The sequence below is a fragment of the Hemicordylus capensis genome, chromosome 2 (genome assembly GCF_027244095.1).
Source record: "Hemicordylus capensis ecotype Gifberg chromosome 2, rHemCap1.1.pri, whole genome shotgun sequence".
NCBI classification, from domain to species: domain Eukaryota; kingdom Metazoa; phylum Chordata; class Lepidosauria; order Squamata; family Cordylidae; genus Hemicordylus; species Hemicordylus capensis.
The window spans coordinates 38,579,459-38,598,437 of NC_069658.1; the positions used below are offsets into that span (position 1 = coordinate 38,579,459).

Sequence of the window (18,979 nt, forward strand, 5' to 3'; positions counted from 1 at the left end):
AACCTTGTAATATCAACAAGTACAGTAACCTGCAGCCCTGTAGAAATAAACAAATCCTCAGACACAGAAGTTAGAAATAAATGTTCTTCCTGTGTTCTGAACCTCTGGTCTGTGTGAGTTCTGTCACTCCCCTACTCATGCGACACAAAGCTATGTTAAACAACAGTGAGGCTGTTCACACACACAGACTAGCAGACAGTGGGCTAGGCTGTGCGTGTGAAGTCCTGGGGTTCGGCCCAACCCCAGAGGTGCCCCCGTGCCAAGCCCGAGTTTTTAGCCCAGTGTTTAGCCACAGTGAAGGGAACCTATGGTTTGCTTAAGCTCAGCCAGCGATTGTCTTTGAACTCCACACGTGTGTGTGTTGGGGGGGGGGGGGAGTAGCTGCGCCGAGTGCAGTGGCTGTTCTAACAAGAGCAGCCACCGTACTCGTGCCAGTGGCACCTTGGGATATGGGTGTGTGTATGGGTCTGAGTCCTCCCACTCCCAGCTCCTGCAGTCACCGCACTGCCGCTTGTGTTGCTGCGCAGTGCGGCAGAGGGGAGGGCAGCCACTGCTCATCGGCTATGGAAGGCAAGCGAGTTCCTGCTTCCACGTAGGGCACCCAGCAGCGGCCTCGAGGATGTGTGAAAGACCTCTTAGTGAGAGACGGAAAGGAGCTGAAATATTAAGGAGGCTTTATAGTTTATTTTTTCTGCTGGCAGCGCGTGGAAAACGTCAATAAAGCCTAAGAAATCCCGACAAGGTTGATTTCCCTCAAAACACAGGGTATAGATTTCCCTCTATACCACCCCCAAACTCCACAATTAGCACCAAAAACCCAGAAGAGGAAAGGAAGAGGCATGCCTCCTGCTCTCTGAAACTGGCAATTTATTTGGGAAGATTGGTTTCTGCATTTTGCATTTATTTTAATATCCATTTTTAAATGTGCCGTTTGTTTTAGTGCCCCTATGAAAAACTCTTGGTCAAACTGTGAGAGGAGAGCTGGTCTTGTGGTAGCAAGCATGACTTGTCCCCATAGCTAAGCAGGGTCTGCCCTGGTTGCATCTGAATGGGAGAATTGATGTGTGAACACTGCAAGATATTCCCCTTAGGGGATGGAGCCGCTCTGGGAAGAGCAGAAGGTTTCAAGTTCCCTCCCTGACATCTCCAAGATAGGCCTGAGAGAGATTCCTGCCTGCAAACTTGGAGAAGCCACTGCCAGTCTGTGAAGACAATACTGAGCTAGATAGACCAATGGTCTGACTCAGTATATGGCAGTTTCCTATGTTCCTATGTGTTAGGCAGTTGTAGGTAAATTACCCCTTTGAGGTCTGCCTCTCCTCGTTGCTCTTTGGATTTGGTTCTAGGATGAACTCTCAGTTGACACAGATTCATGGTGAAGTCAAACAGGCCTGGGCAGCATTCAATCTGAAATAAGTGTGCACCCCGCAAAATGCTCCCCAGAATCTTCTGAAGCCCACAAAGGTTCTAGGGTTCCTTTGCAGACAAATCAATGTGAAAAGTAATTCCCTGAAGGTAGAAAGTTTGAAAACCACTGATGTTGAGCAAAAGAGCTAAAATCCAGGTTTTTCCAATAGTTCCAAAACCAGTGGCTTATTCACTATGCAATAATACTTTGCCCCCAAACAATTTCTTTCCCTCTTTTCATTTCAAGAAAGAAGGAATTTGTGCTTCTATGATTATGCTGAATATATTCAGGCTGGTTTTCTCAGCAACACCTACTATCCATGTGGGCAGCCAACAGGCACCATTTAATATTTCATGAACACCAATGTATTTTATACTTCCATATAAAAACCTGACAAAATTGAGCCCACCTTCTGTTTCCAGCTTTCTAAAATAAACCAAGGGATTGTGAAGCAGTTTTGAAATCCTTACCCAAGAAGGCAAATCTGTCTTCCTGTTCACTGCTTTGCTTTTATGCTGTTTGATACAATTCAGACAAGTAAAATATTTTTCTGTGCATTCTGTGTAGAAGAAGAGTGAAGTACTTACCTGTAAAAAAGAGAGAGAAAGAAAAAAAATATTAACATGTGAAACCCTGGAATCCAGCTATATCTTTAATATTTATGGTTCTTTACAGAGCATGTATAAGTTCATTTGTCAAATTAATATCTGCCCCTTCTTCCAAGGAGCTCTGAACATCACATGTGGAGTTCAAAGACAGCCTCCTGTCGAAACACTGGCCTGACTCAGTTGTGTTAGCTCCAAAACCGGGACTGTAAGAGATACCAGGGTAGGGGAAAAGCTGTGTTGCAACAAAAAAACAATAGTCTTCCAGCACTTTCGCAACTAATGTATTTAGTAACAGGTGTGGGTGTCCACACGCATATATGCACACATTTATATATGTTTTTTAAAGGTTTGATTTGTTATTCCTTTTGTTTTCCATTCATTTTAATTTGGTTCAGTTTGCTCTTAACTGCATTCATTTTTGTTTTCCTATTTGTTTTTGTTATCCATTATTTATAAATAAATATAGATAGATAGATAGATAGATAGATAGATAGATAAAATTATATCATTGGGAAACCCAGCCAGTTTTCTGATACCTGTAATTTACCGTTTTCCATTCAACTGGCATGCATTTTTCAGATGTTCTACTACTCACACCTGCCAATTGGGCAAAAAGACACCTTTGAAAGTAGCAACTCTCTTATTTTTAGCTTGAGAAGAGCAACTGTCCCTGTTCACCTCAGCAAAGCAACTCTCCAGTGGTGGTAGTTGGCATCTACCTTGTGTTTCTTTTTAGATTGTGATTCCTTTTAGGACAGAGAATAGTTTTGGGTTTTTTTCCATTCCTTCTGCCATGTAAACTGCTTTGAGACCTTTTTGTTGAAAAGTGGTATAACAATAATGATACTCCTACAAGGCAACAGACCTGTCACATTTAAGAGACTAGATAAGAGGTTTCCATTTTAAAGACAATTTTAGAAGATGGACGTATAAACTACTCATTGGGCTTGTTCAGACAACCACCTGTAAGTACTTAACAAGTAGGTATGAGAGGAACTGGAGATTGTGAGGAGCACACATTCCCATCAGGCATTACATCTGAACCTGCTCAAGTTTGTTAGCATGATTCTCTACACAACATTCTCCTGAGATTCTCTGCCCAACTTCCAGGACTTGGGGATAGAATGTCAGGTGGACAATTGGGCAGATTCAGACATCATGTCTGAAGGGAGGGTGCACTCCACGTGATCGTTGGTTCTCTTCATACTTACTTGGTAAGTACTTACAGGTAGTTGTCCAGACCTGCCTATTGCATTCATTGAGAAATGAGCAACTCTTCTCTTAACTACTATCTTTTCCATCCTACTCGCATTAACTGTTTAGGCTTTCTATGGCCCAGCAAATTTCAGAAAGTTAGGTTTAATTTCACAGGTAAACATCAATTTTCCTGATCTCTTTCTTTCCTCTCCCTATACATTTTCTGTGACCTGTACAAAGTATACAGGGTCCTCAAAGATTCTGAGGGCTCTGATAAAAATAAACAGATTTTCTTTTGAAGTCCATCCATTTTTAATTCCCATTCATTTGTATTGCAAAACATGAACAAAACAAGTTTACCCATGCTAACTGGGCAAAGAAGGCACCTTTCAAAATGGCAATTATCTTTATATTTAACAAGGGAAGAGCAGCTGTCCCTATCCAAACTCAGCACAGCATCCTTCCAGTGGCTGCTACTGGTGTCTACTTTGTGTTTCTTTTTAGATTGTGAGTCCTTTGGAAACAGAGCACCATCTTTTTATTATTATTCTTTTTCTATGTAAACCACTTTTTAATTGAAAGGCACCATAATAAAATAGTAGTAGTAGTAGTAGTAGTAGTAATAAATTTCCATTCATTTAACAATAAATGAACAGCGCAATACACACACACACACACACACACACACGTATATAGAAAAAAATCTAAAAGGCAGGGCATAATAACAATATTGGGATCAATAGAAATGTGACAAAGTAAAGAGCAGAACTTCAAGTTAACCAGAATTGTTTTTCAGGCAGAATGTTAAGCAACTTGGGACTGGGGGCAGGGTGGGAGGTATTGGTGGTGGTGGGGGATAGGTTGGTGGGCATAAGCGCTCTAGTCTACATTTTGTAAAAACCTTCAGATGAAATGGAAGGGATACTTTGCAAACTTATTAGGTTAGATCATTCCCTACTAACTGGGCAAAGAGGTACTTTTAAAAAAAAAATGCCTCTCCTGTTTTTTAGTAGATTCAGGGCAACTTTCCTGTTCAGTTCACAGCATACCTCTAGAGGGGGTTGCTGGTGTTCACTTGTGTTTTTCGATTGTGAGCTTTTGGGGGCAGGGAATAACTTTCTTCTTGCTATTCCTTTTTCTATGTAAGCTGCTTTGAGAACTGTTTGTTGAAAGGTGGTATGATGGCAGTGAAAAGATACATCAGATTGCAGCACAAGCAAGGCATGTTGAATTGAAGGAACAATGACTGATCTCCATTTGAAAATATAAAAGCCATTCGTCATCTGACTATTATTTATTATTTATTATTATTGTTATTGTTATTGTTATTAATTTATTTGATTTGTATAACACCCTTCCAAAATGGCTCAGGGCGGTTTAGCACTTATCTAGCACTTATCAGGACACATGAGTCTTAGGGATGGGGCAAGGATGAAATGTGAGTATGCCGGATGCAATATGAATTCGAGTCCAGTCCCCATCAAGCTGGAGTCAATTTGAAATGGCTCCCAACATCCCCAAGAAATTCCTCCCAATATCCCCAAGAAAAAAGGCCTTACTTTGGGGGAGGGGGCTGCAGTTGGTTGAGGGCTTCCTTCCAAACAGCAGAGGCCATGTGGTCAGTACAGCTTCCCTTGAAATGTCCAGGCTGAAGCTTGGCACATAAACTCAGCTGTGTAGAACATGACATCACCCACAGCCTCAGAAACTATTCTGACATCATAATCAAAGAGGATGACAAAGCAGATGTCAGGATGACAAATCTGCTGCCATGTATCCATGTGTGGTGGGGGGAACTCTAATAAACCTTTTGTATTCTCTGGAAGTACTGGCTTAAGCAACAGTATAGACTTGTTTAAGTTATGTTTTCCTGTTTGTTTGTTTGTTTTTCTAACATTAGGGTTTACATTGCTTATAAATAAGACAAACATGTGTAAGATGCTCATTTAAAGCCTAGCATGTTCATTATACAGGCACTTTGCTAACTAGCTTATAAAAGTGTATCTTTGAGATCTGCTACACATTCATTATACAGAGATATAACCCAGCATTGTTTTTAAGATGAGTTGATTTATAATTAAAACAGAATTTATACCATTATGGTGATAGATGCTATCTTGAACATATTAGCAAGCACTCAAGCAGGGTAGATTAACTTTAATTTCCCCCCATGAGTATTTATATAAGCAAAAGCTTGAACAACGCAAACAGACAGGAAAAGCAAGCTGAAAAGAAGGAGGCTGCAAGCCTATGCACATCTCATTATGAGAGGTTGGGACTATTCTGACGATCGGGAAAAATTGGGCTAGGAAAGCGCGGCTGCAAGCCGAGCGCTCCGCAAACCCGAGCTATCGGATTGTGAGTAGCCGCAGTGTGGCTCCGCGCCGTGGCTACTCATGAGGAGAACCCTGGAGAGGAGGCGAAAAGCCACCTCCCAGCTCCGGGGGTCTCGCCAGCGTGCCCTGCGTGCTTGCGCAGGGCATGCTGGAGCTTGCAGGGGCCAATCGGCCCCCGCTCCCCCCAGCCCCCGCTGGCTCCATCATGGAGCCGGCAACCATGTGGGCGGCCGATACGACCACCCAGGGCCCCTACAGAGATCGTCTGTGGGGAGAGCAGGCTTAGCCCGCTCTCCCCACAGTTTCGCCAAAAGTGGGTCTCATGGATCGTGAGACCCGCCTCGTTGTGTTCTTATGATCTCAATAGGACTTGTGTGCAGATAACTATATGCAGGATGGGAGGCATACAGAAAAACTGCAACCAGGACTATATACTGTCAGTGCTACTTTGCCTTGTCATACATGCTGAGATGATTCACACATAATCATGGACATCAAGATGACCAAACCAAACACCAGTTGGTTACATGCTGCACAGCTTTACAAGGGCAGTTCAAAATCGCGTGCACCAAGGTGTCTAACAAGCACTCTGCAGTGCTGCTCAACAGGACTGTTCTGCACAATTGGATGTCATGACATTAATGCAAGTGCAGTATCACAACATGCAACTGCACAAGAGTCAGTAGTAGCAAGAGAGCTGTGTTGTTTGCAGCACTACAAATCAAGGTTTGAGAGTGACTGGAAGCCCGGGATCTGAAACTAGAGGGTAGATTCTCTCAATCACAGTAATGCACAGTAGCTGGTAAATCCAATATTCACACAGTGCACACACTATTGTGGAGCACGCCATGAGAATTTGGAAAAAGTTGGCAATCTCCGGGTGGCAGTGTGCCAACCTAACATTCACCCGGGGCCAACAGCTTGAGGTCCAATCTAAGATTACAGAACCTGGGTGAATGTCGGGTTGGAGCACTGCCAACCAGAGACTGCCAACTTTTTACAGGTTCTTATTACATGCTTCACAGGAGCATGCATACCACATGAATCTCAGATTTACCGGTTACGGGACACTGCTGTGATTAGCCCGCAGTTTGGTTTGCAAACCACAGTTTGGAGAAAATATAGAAGCTCTTCTCATGATTGGTGAGAAGAGCTTCTGTCAGGTCTGCAATTGATTGGAAAATGGAGCTCGTGGCCCTGGGCAGCTGGATCGGCTGCTCACATGACGGCTGGCTTCATCATGGAGCTGGCGGGGGCTGCAGGGGTCAAGGGCTGTGCAGCCCCCGAAAGTCCCAGGATGTTCTGTGTGAGCGCATGGGGCATCCTGGAGAGACCCCCGAGCCCGGGAAGGTGCTTGCAGCCTCCTGGCCAGGGGTCTATTTGTGTGTCACTGCACACAGGCAACACACAAGCAACAAAATGAGGTTAATAGAACACTCACGCCATTAACCTTATTTAAGAGGAGGGTGTTTTAGGCGGGCTAGCCGCCTTGGAAGATCCAGGCTCTCCTGCAAGCCTGGTGGTTCCCACAATCAGTGGAGGGCAGGCTATGCTCCCTTAGCCCGCTTTCCGTTGATCGTGGGAATAGACTCGTAGTTTAGTGTTACATACAAGCCCACAAGGTTTGGGATGTTATCTCAACTTCAGGGAGCACAGTTTGCAACAGCACCTGCAAATTCTCAGGAAAGTGGGGGAAACTATACAAAACCACAAATAAAAAAACGAACAAGGAGAGAAAAATTTCTCAAAGTATCAATATTGGAAACTATACAAACCAGTTTACCTGTACGTTCAGAACACAAACCATGGTTTGGAGTCTAAGCAGCAGTTAGTGCAAACCATGATTTGACATTACATCTGAATCTTCCCCTTATATACTCTGAGGTCATTCACACAATCGAAAACTGTGTTCTACCCAGGTTTGGGAGCTGTGTGTACTCCCGATTTTTGATTGTGTAGAAAACCTGGGTAGCTTTTTCTCCTACCTTGCTTCCACACAATCACTTCTACCCAGGTTTTCCTCTAACCTTGCTTCCACACAATCAAAAATTGGGAGTACACACAGCTCCCAAACCTGGGTAGAACACAGTTTTCAATTATATGAATGACCTCTCTGCTTTATATAGTTGGTTTTCAAAGCATGATTGAAGGGTTGTGGGGCTCCTTTAATACATTATTCACAAGGATGCCTCTGAATACCAGTTGCAGGGGTGAAACAGCAGGAGTGGGGCCTTCATATCTCGCTTCTGGTCTTTCCAGAGACATCTTATGGGACACTGTGGGTAACAGGAAGCTGGACTATGCAGCCCTTCAGCCTGATCCAGCCAAGCTCCTCTTATATTTCTTATTTAGAACAACACATATGGCCTGGTGACCTAGCTAACCTTCTTAGTCACAGAATTAGACACTATGGTAACTGGGATCTATAGACACTCTGTTGGGAAACTAGATACCTTGTGCTGGGTTAGAAATATGAAGGGGCAGAGAAAAGCTACCCTGTGGGAGCTTCCAGAGCTTCTTGACTTTCTCTGTTTGGTGCCTGCCTGCCCTGCGACTTTTTTTGCCATTTGAATGTGGCTATATCAGGGGTTAGAGCTCTTCTAAAAGGGTAAAGAAAGAAATTAATGATGATTTATTAGTGTGGGAGGGCTTCCTGGACAATTATATTATTTCCCTTTTTCTGGAAGGAGCCTATGAATCTGGAAGTCAATTTTGGTTGTATTCACAGTGCCACACTGGCAGTAGCCTTAGTTGTTTTTTCTGTAACAGACAAATGCAGCTACCTGTCTGGAATTTCTCATTCCACAGATTCTCCAGCTCAGATGAACAGTCACAAAGTCAACATATAACCCCCTATTTTTAATATTTTCACCTGGAAACCTAACTTGCATTACAGTGCTGCACTGGATAAAGTTCCCAGTTCCAGGCATGAAAGGAGCTATCATTGCTACCAACACATCAGTCACAACCTGTTAAATATTAGCCATCAGACCTTATTTTTTTTCTAATCTGCATTTTAAATGTGCCTGTTTCATGATTGCTACATTTGTATGGGGCCACTTATGCTTCCGTCACAAACCCTCACAGGCTAGCCAGATTTGCATTTTATTACTTCTGTTTCCAGAAGCCTCCTCTACAATTGAGCATTCTGGAAATCGGAGATGCAATCAAATGGTTTGCTGCCACCTGCTGTGAAATAGGAATTTCTGCCTAGGCCAAGTCATGCAACACAGAGAACAAAAAGCTTAGAAGTTATCTCTTCTCTCTCTCTCCTGTTTGCTGTTATGTCTACTGCCTCGATTGCCATAAAATGAATAGGAGATACTTGAAACATGGCCAAAATTATTAAGCAGCAGGACATGCAAGGAAAGTTAAGGCAAACATGCCTGGGCCTTTATAAATAATTAGGGATGTGCAAAAAATTTCGGGCACAGAACGATCTGTGCCCGAAACGAACAATTTCGGGTGATTCGGGGCCGAACCGAATCACCCCCGATGTCCCCCGAATTTTTTCGGACACGAGCCGAATCACCCGAATTTCGGGCAAAAAAAATTCGGGTGATTCGGTTCATGGTTGATTTTTGGCGATTTTTTAAAGTTTTAGTGACTTTGGGGCAGTTCGGGGGCATATCATGGGATCTGGGCAAAAGGAGTGGGGTGGGGTGGTAGTGCCTAATGGGTGCAGGCTACCACCCCAATTTCAGGGGGATTGGGCAAAGGGCTGATTTTTGGTAAATTTCTGAAAATTTCATGTCTTTGGGGCAGATTGGGGCATATTGGGGCAGAAAGTGGGGGCTGGGGCAGAATAGTGGTGTGGGTTGGTAGTGCCTAATGGGTGCAGGATACCACCCCAATTTCAGGGGGTTTGGGCAAAGGGGTGATTTTTTGAGAATTTTTGAAGTTTTGGTGACTTTGGGGCAGTTTGGGGGCAGAAAGTGGATCTGCCCCAAAAGAGTGGGGTGTGGTGGTAGTGCCTAATGGGTGGAGGCTACCACACCAATTTCAGGGGGATTGGGCAGAGGGCTGATTTTTTGAGAATTTTTGAAGTTTGGGTGTCTTTGGGGCAGATTGGGGGCAGAAAGTGGATCTGCCCCAAAGGAGTGGGGTGGGCTGCTAGATAGTGTCTAATGGGTGGAGGCTACCACCCATCCCCAATTTAAGAGTGATTGGGCAGGGGGTGAATTTTGGTGAATTTATTTTTATGAGGTTTGTCTTCATAAGGTGAAGTGTGCTAAATTGATTACTTCCTCATATTATTCATAGTAAAGGAAAGTGTGAAAAAGTGAAAGTGGGGTCATGAGAGTTGTTTAATTGAAAAAAATCTCATTTGCTATGATAGAATGAGAATTCACACCTCAGAAGTTTTTTCTGAGGTGTGAATTCTCATTCTATCATAGCAAATGAGATTTTTTTCAATTAAACAACTCTCATGACCCCACTTTCACTTTTTCACACTTTCCTTTACTATGAATAATATGAGGAAGTAATCACTTTAGCACACTTCACCTTATGAAGACAAACCTCATACAAATAAATTCACCATAATTCACCCCTCTGCCCAATCACTCTTAAATTGGGGATGGGTGGTAGCCTCCAGCCATCAGGCACTATCTAGCAGCCCACCCCACTCCTTTGGGGCAGATCCACTTTCTGCCCCCAATCTGCCCCAAAGACACCCAAACTTCAAAAATTCTCAAAAAATCAGCCCTCTGCCCAATCCCCCTGAAATTGGTGTGGTAGCCTCCACCCATTAGGCACTACCACCCCACCCCACTCTTTTGGGGCAGATCCACTTTCTGCCCCCAAACTGCCCCAAAGTCACCAAAACTTCAAAAATTCTCAAAAGATCACCCCTTTGTCCAAACCCCCTGAAATTGGGGTGGTAGCCTGCACCCATTAGGCACTACCACCCCACCCCACTATTCTGCCCCAGCCCCCACTTTCTGCCCCAATATGCCCCAATCTGCCCCAAAGACATGAAATTTTCAGAAATTTACCAAAAATCAGCCCTTTGCCCAATCCCCCTGAAATTGGGGTGGTAGCCTGCACTCATTAGGCTCTACCACCCCACCCCACTCCTTTTGCCCAAATCCCATGCTATGCCCCCGAACTGCCCCAAAGTCACTAAAACTTTAAAAATTCACAAAAAATCAGGACTTTGCCCAATCCCCCTGAAATTGGGGTGGTAGACTCTACCCATTGGGCACTACCACCCCACCCCAAAATTTTGCCCCTGGGCCCCTTTTTACCCCCCCGAATCGATTCGGATTCGGATTCGGATTAAATCCGAATCCGAACCGAATCAAGGGTGATTCGGGTGACCCAGATTCGGGCACAAAACAGAACGGGGGTGATTCGGCTCGGGTCCGAGCCGAATCACCCGAAAATCCGAATTGCACACCCCTAATAAATAACGTGGGCAACATTCTCCATAATCATTTTCTGGTGTCTGTGGAATATAAACACGCAGGACAGAGAGAAACTGTTGACAGTGTTTCAGGGCACGTGCTGTGGAGGAGTGATGGGCAGCTCTAGCAATGATGCAGAGGTATTTGCACGGGTGTTTTTAAAAAGAAAAATGGAACGTTTCAAGATGCCACAAGACATTTTTCTTCTTCTTGCTCTAGCCAAGAAGCTCTACCTTTATTAGCAAATCATGGGACACAGTTTGGACACCTACTAAAGTGACTGGAGAAATGTCACCTGCAATGATCAGAGGGTTGGCCTCCCTCTTCTGTATATGTACATACTCTGACCTCTGCAGCTTTCTAGCAGAAAATCTATCCTCATATACAGTAAACCAAGTGCAGGAGTGTAGCTATAATTTGTCCCCACCACCCCACCCACACCCACACCTTGAAGAAGGTGGGGTGACAAATTCCCCTAGGCCCCTAGTGTGGAGAGGAAGAGAGCAAGTATGGAGCCCAGCTCAAAGAAATATGGGACTACTTCAGGATATAACTGGGGGGGGGGTGGATAAAAGGATGTCCTGGATACAATTCACACAAAGCAAGGGGAAAGAAGAGTGAAGGCATACAGAGAGCGGAAAAACGTTTGCACAAGTATGAGAAGAAGAGAGAACTGATAGAAACCAATCTATTGACAGGTATTATTTTATTTATTATTTATTTATTTTATATCCCGCTCTTCCTCCAAGGATCCCAGAGCGGCGTACTACATACTTAGGTTTCTCCTCACAACAACACTGTGACGTAGGTTAGGCTGAGAGAGAAGTGACTGGCCCAGAGTCACCCAGCAAGTATCATGGCTGAATGGGGATTTGAACTTGGGTCTCCCCGGTCCTAGTCCAGCACTCTAACCACTACACCATGCTGGCTCATATAAGGGCAGGGGGAGGAAACACACTATGAAATAAGCACTGTAGGAGCAACAAACAACAGTAGTGCTCCCAGGGAATATTACAATTGCAAGTGTACTTTATATATATTTTTAAAAATACACACACACCATGCAAAATTAATCATAGGTCTCTTGTGCTCTTTCTACACAAATGAGTATATTAAGACGACTCTGAAATCAACATTATGTACTAATAAGCTCCAGTTGTGTCCTAGGAAGCAGCAGAATATGTAACACTTTTCTCCAGAAGGCGCCTCTTGTGACGGAGATTAATTGTGGCCTCGGAAATTGCTTGTAATCTTGGAAAGCTCTTGAAACATTGGCTTTATAAGTATAGCATTCAATACCCTTCTTTATCTCCCTTCCACAGAGCTGGAGGCTGAACTAACATTGAAAATAGTCTAATTTATTTTCTGTGAATGATGATGTTTTACTCTTTTTCCTGACTCCCCCTCCTCTGCTGCCTCGGTAGCCAAAACTGTAAAACTTAATTTATATCAAACATCGCCAAACGTTTATCCACAACTTAGGCTAGAACTGTGAGGGCATAGGAACATATGAAGCTGTGTTATATTGAGGTCCTTTCAGATGGAAAAATAGTGCATTTGAAAACACAAGTTCCTTTTGTTATCCACTCCACATCCGGATGACATTCCTCCCTGTTGCACAATTGCACAGCACCATCTGCTGACCATTTGCTGCCCACCCGTGATAAAAAGTACAGTGGTCCCTCAACTTATGAACTTAATCCGTTCCGAATGCACATTCGTAGGTCGAAAAGTTCGTAAGTCGAAAAGCGGTTTCCCATAGGAATGCATTGGAAACGGATTAATTCGTTCCGGAGCCTAGGAAAAAGACCCAGACACCCAGTTTTTTGTGCAAAACTCTTTATCAAGTGCACTTTAAAGGCATGCAAACTGCACAGCAACATTACTTTTCAACAATAAACATTTACAACAGCACTTTATCATTTTTTGGGGACCTGATGCAGGTCACTTCAGGGCACTTTAAAGGCAGGCAGGCACACTCAACATGCTTCAGCCTCAGCCAACATTTCTAAACCTTACTCAACACGGTTTTTGGACCTGATGCAGGTCACTGCAGTGCTTTTCAAAGACAGGCAGGCACAATGAACATGCCTCAGCCAACATTTTAAAGCATTACTGTACACACCTCAGCTTTGGAACATGTTAAGGACACTTGTGTGCAATTCTAAGGCAGGCACTCTTCGAAGGAGCATGCCTCTTTCTTTACACCACACATCTCAACTTGGGAACATGTTAAGGACACTTGTGTGCAATTCTAAGGCAGGCACTCTTCGAAGGAACATGCCTCACCCTCAGGTTACATTTCTTTACACCACACACCTCAACTTGGGAACAGGAAAAACAGGAAATATAAACTGCAAACAGCAATGAACTTTTTAATTTTCAAACCAAAAAAATCATTTCTGGGAAGAGGAGGCAGAGGGTGACAACTGGGAAGAACAGCAAGGTTCTTCCTCCTGCCTTGCCTGCTTCACCACAAACCGGTCCATGGTCTGCTGCCTCTGTCTCTTGTGGAGCATTGCTCGCCATGGTGCAACGACCACATTATCAAAGTGCTCCACAGCTTCCTGGGCTGCAGCCTTATCCTCACTGAGATTGTTCACAAAAATTCGTAAGTCGAGGAAACCGCATCTAAAATTCGTAAGTCGAGGAAACCGCATCTAAAATTCATAAGTCGAGGAAACCGCATCTAAAACCGCCAACGGTTTTCCGTTCGGATGTCGAAAAATTCGTAAGCGTGCGGCCACTTTTTTCGTTCGTAAGTCAAAAAATTCGGATGTCGAGTAGTTCGTAAGTCGAGGGACCACTGTAATTTTAATATAGTCTCAAAATATAAAATTTTACATCACAGATTGGCAACAAACAGCCAGTAGATGGTGCTATGCAATTGCACAAGAAGGAAGCAAGTCATCTGCATGAGGAGTAGAAACCCCCAAAGAGTCTGCATTTTCAGAAGCAGTATTTCTCTGTCTGGAAGGACCAAAAACCAGACCACTGGTCCATCTAGGTCACCACTGACTGGTGATAAATCTCCAGGATTTTAGGGAGCAATTTCCTCCCACCCTATCTGATGATACCAGTGACTGAACCAAGGAAGATCTGCGGCATGCAAAGCAGGTGCTTTATCACTCAGCTTTAGCCCCTTCTCTTAAGGGTCCCCAAAGGCTGCTTAGGGGGCTTGGCTCCCTCAGGAGCATTCTAGGCCACTTCCTGGATAAGCTTTCGTTAAAAAACAGTTTCTAGTCCTTTTACTAGTAAAAGGGGGGAAAAGCATGCAGTCAGGATTCTACCCAATTCCTTACTAAGAAGAACTACAACCAATAATGTAATACAACCCTATCTGCATTAATTCTGATGTAAGCTCTGCGGTGTTCAGTGGGGCTTAGTCCCACTTAAGTATGCATAGGATTGCAGCCTAAACCACACTAAACATATTGGGCTACCTGTATGTTTATGTTCTGGCTGTTCTGCAATGATTCTCTGCTCTCATAGGTCCTCTCACTGTAAAACATATGGCTACAGTCCTGCTTTCCTACCCCAAAGGACATGAAGACACAACTTCAGGCAGATTCTGGAAACTTCACCCAGTTTCAGATCTTATCAGACTTAGACACATCTAACCAATTCTAGTCACCATTCCAAGAGCTGGCACATCAAGTAAAATGCCAGCTGTTGAGATGCATGATTAAGAAGACAAGTCACAACACATATATTGGATAAAGAATCCTTTTTCTCCACTCACATTTCTCCAATGTTAATGCCTCCAACACCACAGGAACTAACAAATGTAGAAGAACTGAAGAAGGACTACTGTAGCTTTCAAAAGCTTTAACTCCTTTATTCAGAAATCCAGGGGTTCATAGATTAGAATGCCAAATACATCCACTCCCTGGGGCGATTCTCACGACCAACAAAAATCGGGCTAGGAGAACCTAGCCCGACTTTTGTTGGTCGTAAGAACCACCAGGCTCGCAGCTGAGCCCGGTGGTTCTTGAGCGGGTAACCCGCTCGAGAACCCCTGCTAAAAAGCAGGTTTGCGGAGCGAGCTCTCCAGCAAACCTGCTTTTTACCATCGTGAGTAGCCGCGGCGCGGCTTCACCCCGTGCCTACTCATGAGTAGATCCCCCGGCCGGGAGGCAAAAGCCGCCTCCTGGCTCAGGGGTCTCCTCAGCATGCCCTGCGCATTCGTGCAGGGCATACTGGGGCTTGTGGGGGCCGTACGGCCCCCAATCCCCCCACCGGCTCGGTCATGGAGCCGGCCATCATGTGCACGGCTGATCTGGCCACCCAGGGCTCCCTGCCCGCTCGTGAGTGGGGAGAGCGGGCGTGGCACTGGGAGAAGCAAGATGGCGTCGGGAATGAAAATTCCTGACTAAACCACCTGTCAGGGTTTTCATCAATAGTTTGGACTTATCACCTTCCATCGGTCAGATGGAGGTCGGTATGTGTGCGGGGCTGGTCACCACTGCCTAGTGGGGAAATGCACTTGCTGCATACTCACCCAGAACCTTGTATCTGGCCCAGGTATAAGCAACAGTAATTAGCCTTTCCAATATTGGTTAAAAACCAAACACAAATATATACATCATAGAACACTTTTAACAGGTATACAAAAAGCTAAAATCTGTATTGACAGAATGGCTGGATTCAGGCACAATGTGAAACTGTGGTTCCACTAACCATAGTGAAGAACCCGCATCCTGGGGCTGCCTTCGGACACCATGTCAAACCGGAGGCAACCACTCCAGAGATTCAGGTTTGTGATCATTCAAATGTGTGAACCTGCAGTTCTGTCTCAAAAGCAACTTGAGGTTTTCGACCCCAAACCTGATTTGGAACCTTTGGCTCCACTTGAGTTTCACCACCGAAACCTTATGTCAGAAAGTGGCATTGTGACGTCTGAAGGCTGCTGCTGTGTAAAACTGGAGTTGAGGTTCGAAACATCTCCCTCTTCCCCTTCTCTGAATGGCCATACAAAGAGTGGTTTGTGGAAAGGCTCAGGTGGAGACATAACACAAAACCATGATTGATTGATTGATTGATTGATTTATCATATATTTATACTGCCTGATATGTACATCTCAAGGCGGTATACAAATTTTAATATTAAAAATCACAGATTAAAATACATAAAACACAATAAAACAATATAAAACAAATTATTAAAATTAATTCTAATTAAAAGCTTGCGAGAACAGAAGAGTCTTGAGGGTCTTCCTGAAACAAACAGAGAAGGAGACGCTCTAATTTCAGCAGGGAACATATTCCAAAGCCCTTGGGCAGCCACAGAGAAAGTCCAGTCCTGAGTCACCACCAGACGAGCTGGTGGCAGCCGTAACCAGACTTCTCTAGAAGATCGTAAAATGTGGCAGGGTTCATGACAAAGGAGGTGCTCTCTTAAATAGCCTGGACTCAAGCCATTAAGGGCTTTATAGGTAATAACCAGCACTTTGTATTTCACCTAGCAGCCAGTGCAGTTCTTTAAAAACTGTTGTTATATGGTCCCTTCATGTTGTCCCAGAGACCAATCTGGCTGCCGCATTCTGTACCAATTGTAGTTTCCAGACTACATACAAAGACAGCCTCATGTAGAGTGCATAACAGTAGTCAAGTCTAGAGGTTACCAGCATATGTACCATTGTTTTAAGGTCATTCACTTCTAGAAATGAAAGTAGCTGATGTATCAGCCAATGCTGATAAAAAGCGTTCCTGGCCACTGCCTCAACCTGAGAAACCAGGGAGAGCTTTGGGTCCAGGAGCACTCACAAGCTATGTACTTGAGCTTTCAGGGGGAGATGCAGTTAAACAAACCCCAGTTTTGTGTTACCCAGTCAATGAGACTATTCACATGATGGGGCAAAATCGGGCTAGCGGAGGCTAGCCCGATTTTGCCCCATCATGTGAACCACCGGGCTCGGCTGCGAGCCCAGTTGTTCGCAAGTGGGTCACCCTCTGAAGTGCCCCTGCCCTAAAACCAGGTTTGTGGAGAGAGCGCTCCGCAAACCTGGTTTTAATAATCGTAAGTAGCCATGGCGCGGCTCCGCACCGTGCCTACTCATGAGGAGACCCCCAGAGGGGAGGCGAAAAGCCACCTCCCACCTCTGGCGGTCTCGCCAGCATGCCCTGCGCATTTGTGCAGGGCATGCTGGAGCTTGCGGGGGCCGATTGGCCCCCACTCCCCCCAGCCCCTGCCAGCTCCGTCACGGAGCTGGCAATCATGTGGGCAGCCAATCCCGCTGCCCAGGGCTCCCTCTCCGCTCGTGAGCAGGGAGAACGGGCTCAACCTGCTCTCCCCGCTCACCCTGCAAAACTAGGTCTCATGGATCGTGAGACCCGGCTCAGTAAGTTATAGAGAGAGACTAACCAGATTAAATCATTTTCTAATGATATGAAGACTCAGGCCTGGCCTCAGATACCTGCTCTAAATTCCAGTGCATGGCCGCATCTGACAACCTATTTTTGTGCAGTGGCCACCATGTGCAGAATCAGAATGCTTTGCACACCACAATGAACCTGAATACAGGTGGCTTACAATGGTATACTTACTGAATCAGTATGGCAAACTAGACAAACAGATTGCCTGTAGTCCTCAAGCAATAGTATAAAGAACAGCTACCATGTTCCACCAGTTCTTCTGCCACTAACCCCAAATCTACCTCATGGAGAAAACTGGTGCACACAACCATGTTCCCTCATGGTTGTATGCACCAATATGGGAAGTGGTAGCTTCATAACATATTGCTCACCATCACAGAACTATCACAGTGTCGACTCAATGTGCAGCAGCTGTGAAAAGGGCCAATTCCATGCAACCGATTATTAGGAAAGGGACTTACAGTAAAATACAACTGCTGATATTGTAATGCCCTTTTACAAAACTATGGTGCGGCCACACCAAGAGTACTGCATACAATTCTGGTCACCACATCTAATAAAGGACATTGTAGAACTGGAGAAGGATAACTTGTTTGATATTTTTAGAAAAAAAATAAAAACATTATTAGAAACAAACAATTTGTCCCATCCATTGCAATGTCAATATTCAGAGCCCTCCCACACTGCCCAATAATAATCTGTGCCCAATATCAAAGCTCTATAGCAGGCCTGCTCAACTTCAGCCTTCCTGCAGATGTTGGCCCACAGCTCCCATAATCCCTGGCTATTGGCTACTGTGGCTGGGAATTATGGGAGTTGTAGTCCAAAAACAGCTGGGGGGGGGGCTAAGTTGAGCAGGCCTGCTCTATAGGAAGCCATTCCATAAACATAGAAGGGGAAAGGATTATGGAAAAAGGGAAATCCCATACCTTCCATTGCTGTCTCTGAGAAGGAGGAGGTAGGCACAGGCTCTGAGCACAGCCCAAGGCTGCAGGGCAAGGTGGGCAGAGGGTGTGCACAGCACTCTGGTGGGCAGCCAGCGCTGGCCACTCTGCCTCCTGGCAGGAGAGGGTCAGGGACTGGGGGGAGCTCCAGGGAACTGGGGGGAGCTTCAGAGTGGCCTGCTCGGGCAGAGAAGCCCTTGGAAGCCCCGCCCACCCGCTGAACATCTGAGAGTTGGGACTGGGGAAAGGGAGCTGTAGCAGCGTCTCCTCTCCTGCAGAGAGCCTTAGAGAGCAGGCCGCCCTGAGTGCAGCTCCTTCAGACTGCAGTTCTACAGGTTGACTGAGCTGTGGGAGGGGAGGAAGGCCAATTTTTGCAGGGCAGGCTGCTCCCCCGCAGGGCCTGTCCCAGCGCAGGGCCTGGGGCGATCACCCTGGTCACCCCGCCCTAAGGATGGGCCTGTGTGGCCTACCAAGCCAAAAGCAGCTCAATGTAGCTGGACCTGCTGAGAAGCCCCACACTGACGAATGTTCAGCAGAGAAAAGTTTCTGTAAATTCAGTGGGTAAAATGCAACACAGCATGGAGTTGCTGATCACACTTTCTGCACACCCATCAGGGATCTTTTCGTCTGGCCCAAGCAGTGACAACCATACTAGAACGAAACACAGCTCTTTCAAGTTCCACACATATGCTCACACTCAGCC

The 18,979-nt window shown here is 45.2% G+C and overlaps 1 protein-coding gene across 17 annotated transcripts in view; it reads right to left on the reverse strand.

Annotated features, from left to right (window-relative positions):
- PDE4D (phosphodiesterase 4D) overlaps positions 1-18,979 on the reverse strand; it is a 990,732-nt gene that overhangs the window by 342,588 nt on the left and 629,165 nt on the right. The window contains exons 1-2 of one of the 17 annotated variants that reach the window (XM_053289933.1): positions 4,773-4,843; positions 1,879-1,995 (exon numbers count right to left, since the gene is read on the reverse strand). The exons of 13 other annotated variants lie outside the window; for them this stretch is intronic. Coding sequence is in view for 1 of the 4 variants with exons in the window: in XM_053289931.1 (XP_053145906.1) it covers positions 4,773-4,828 (56 nt within the window). In the remaining 3 variants the exon portion in view is untranslated. Of the gene's footprint in view, positions 1-1,878; positions 1,996-4,772; positions 4,867-18,261; positions 18,374-18,979 lie in introns of those variants that run through there. 3 more of the 17 variants (XM_053289937.1, XM_053289931.1, XM_053289935.1) reach the window with 3 other exon arrangements.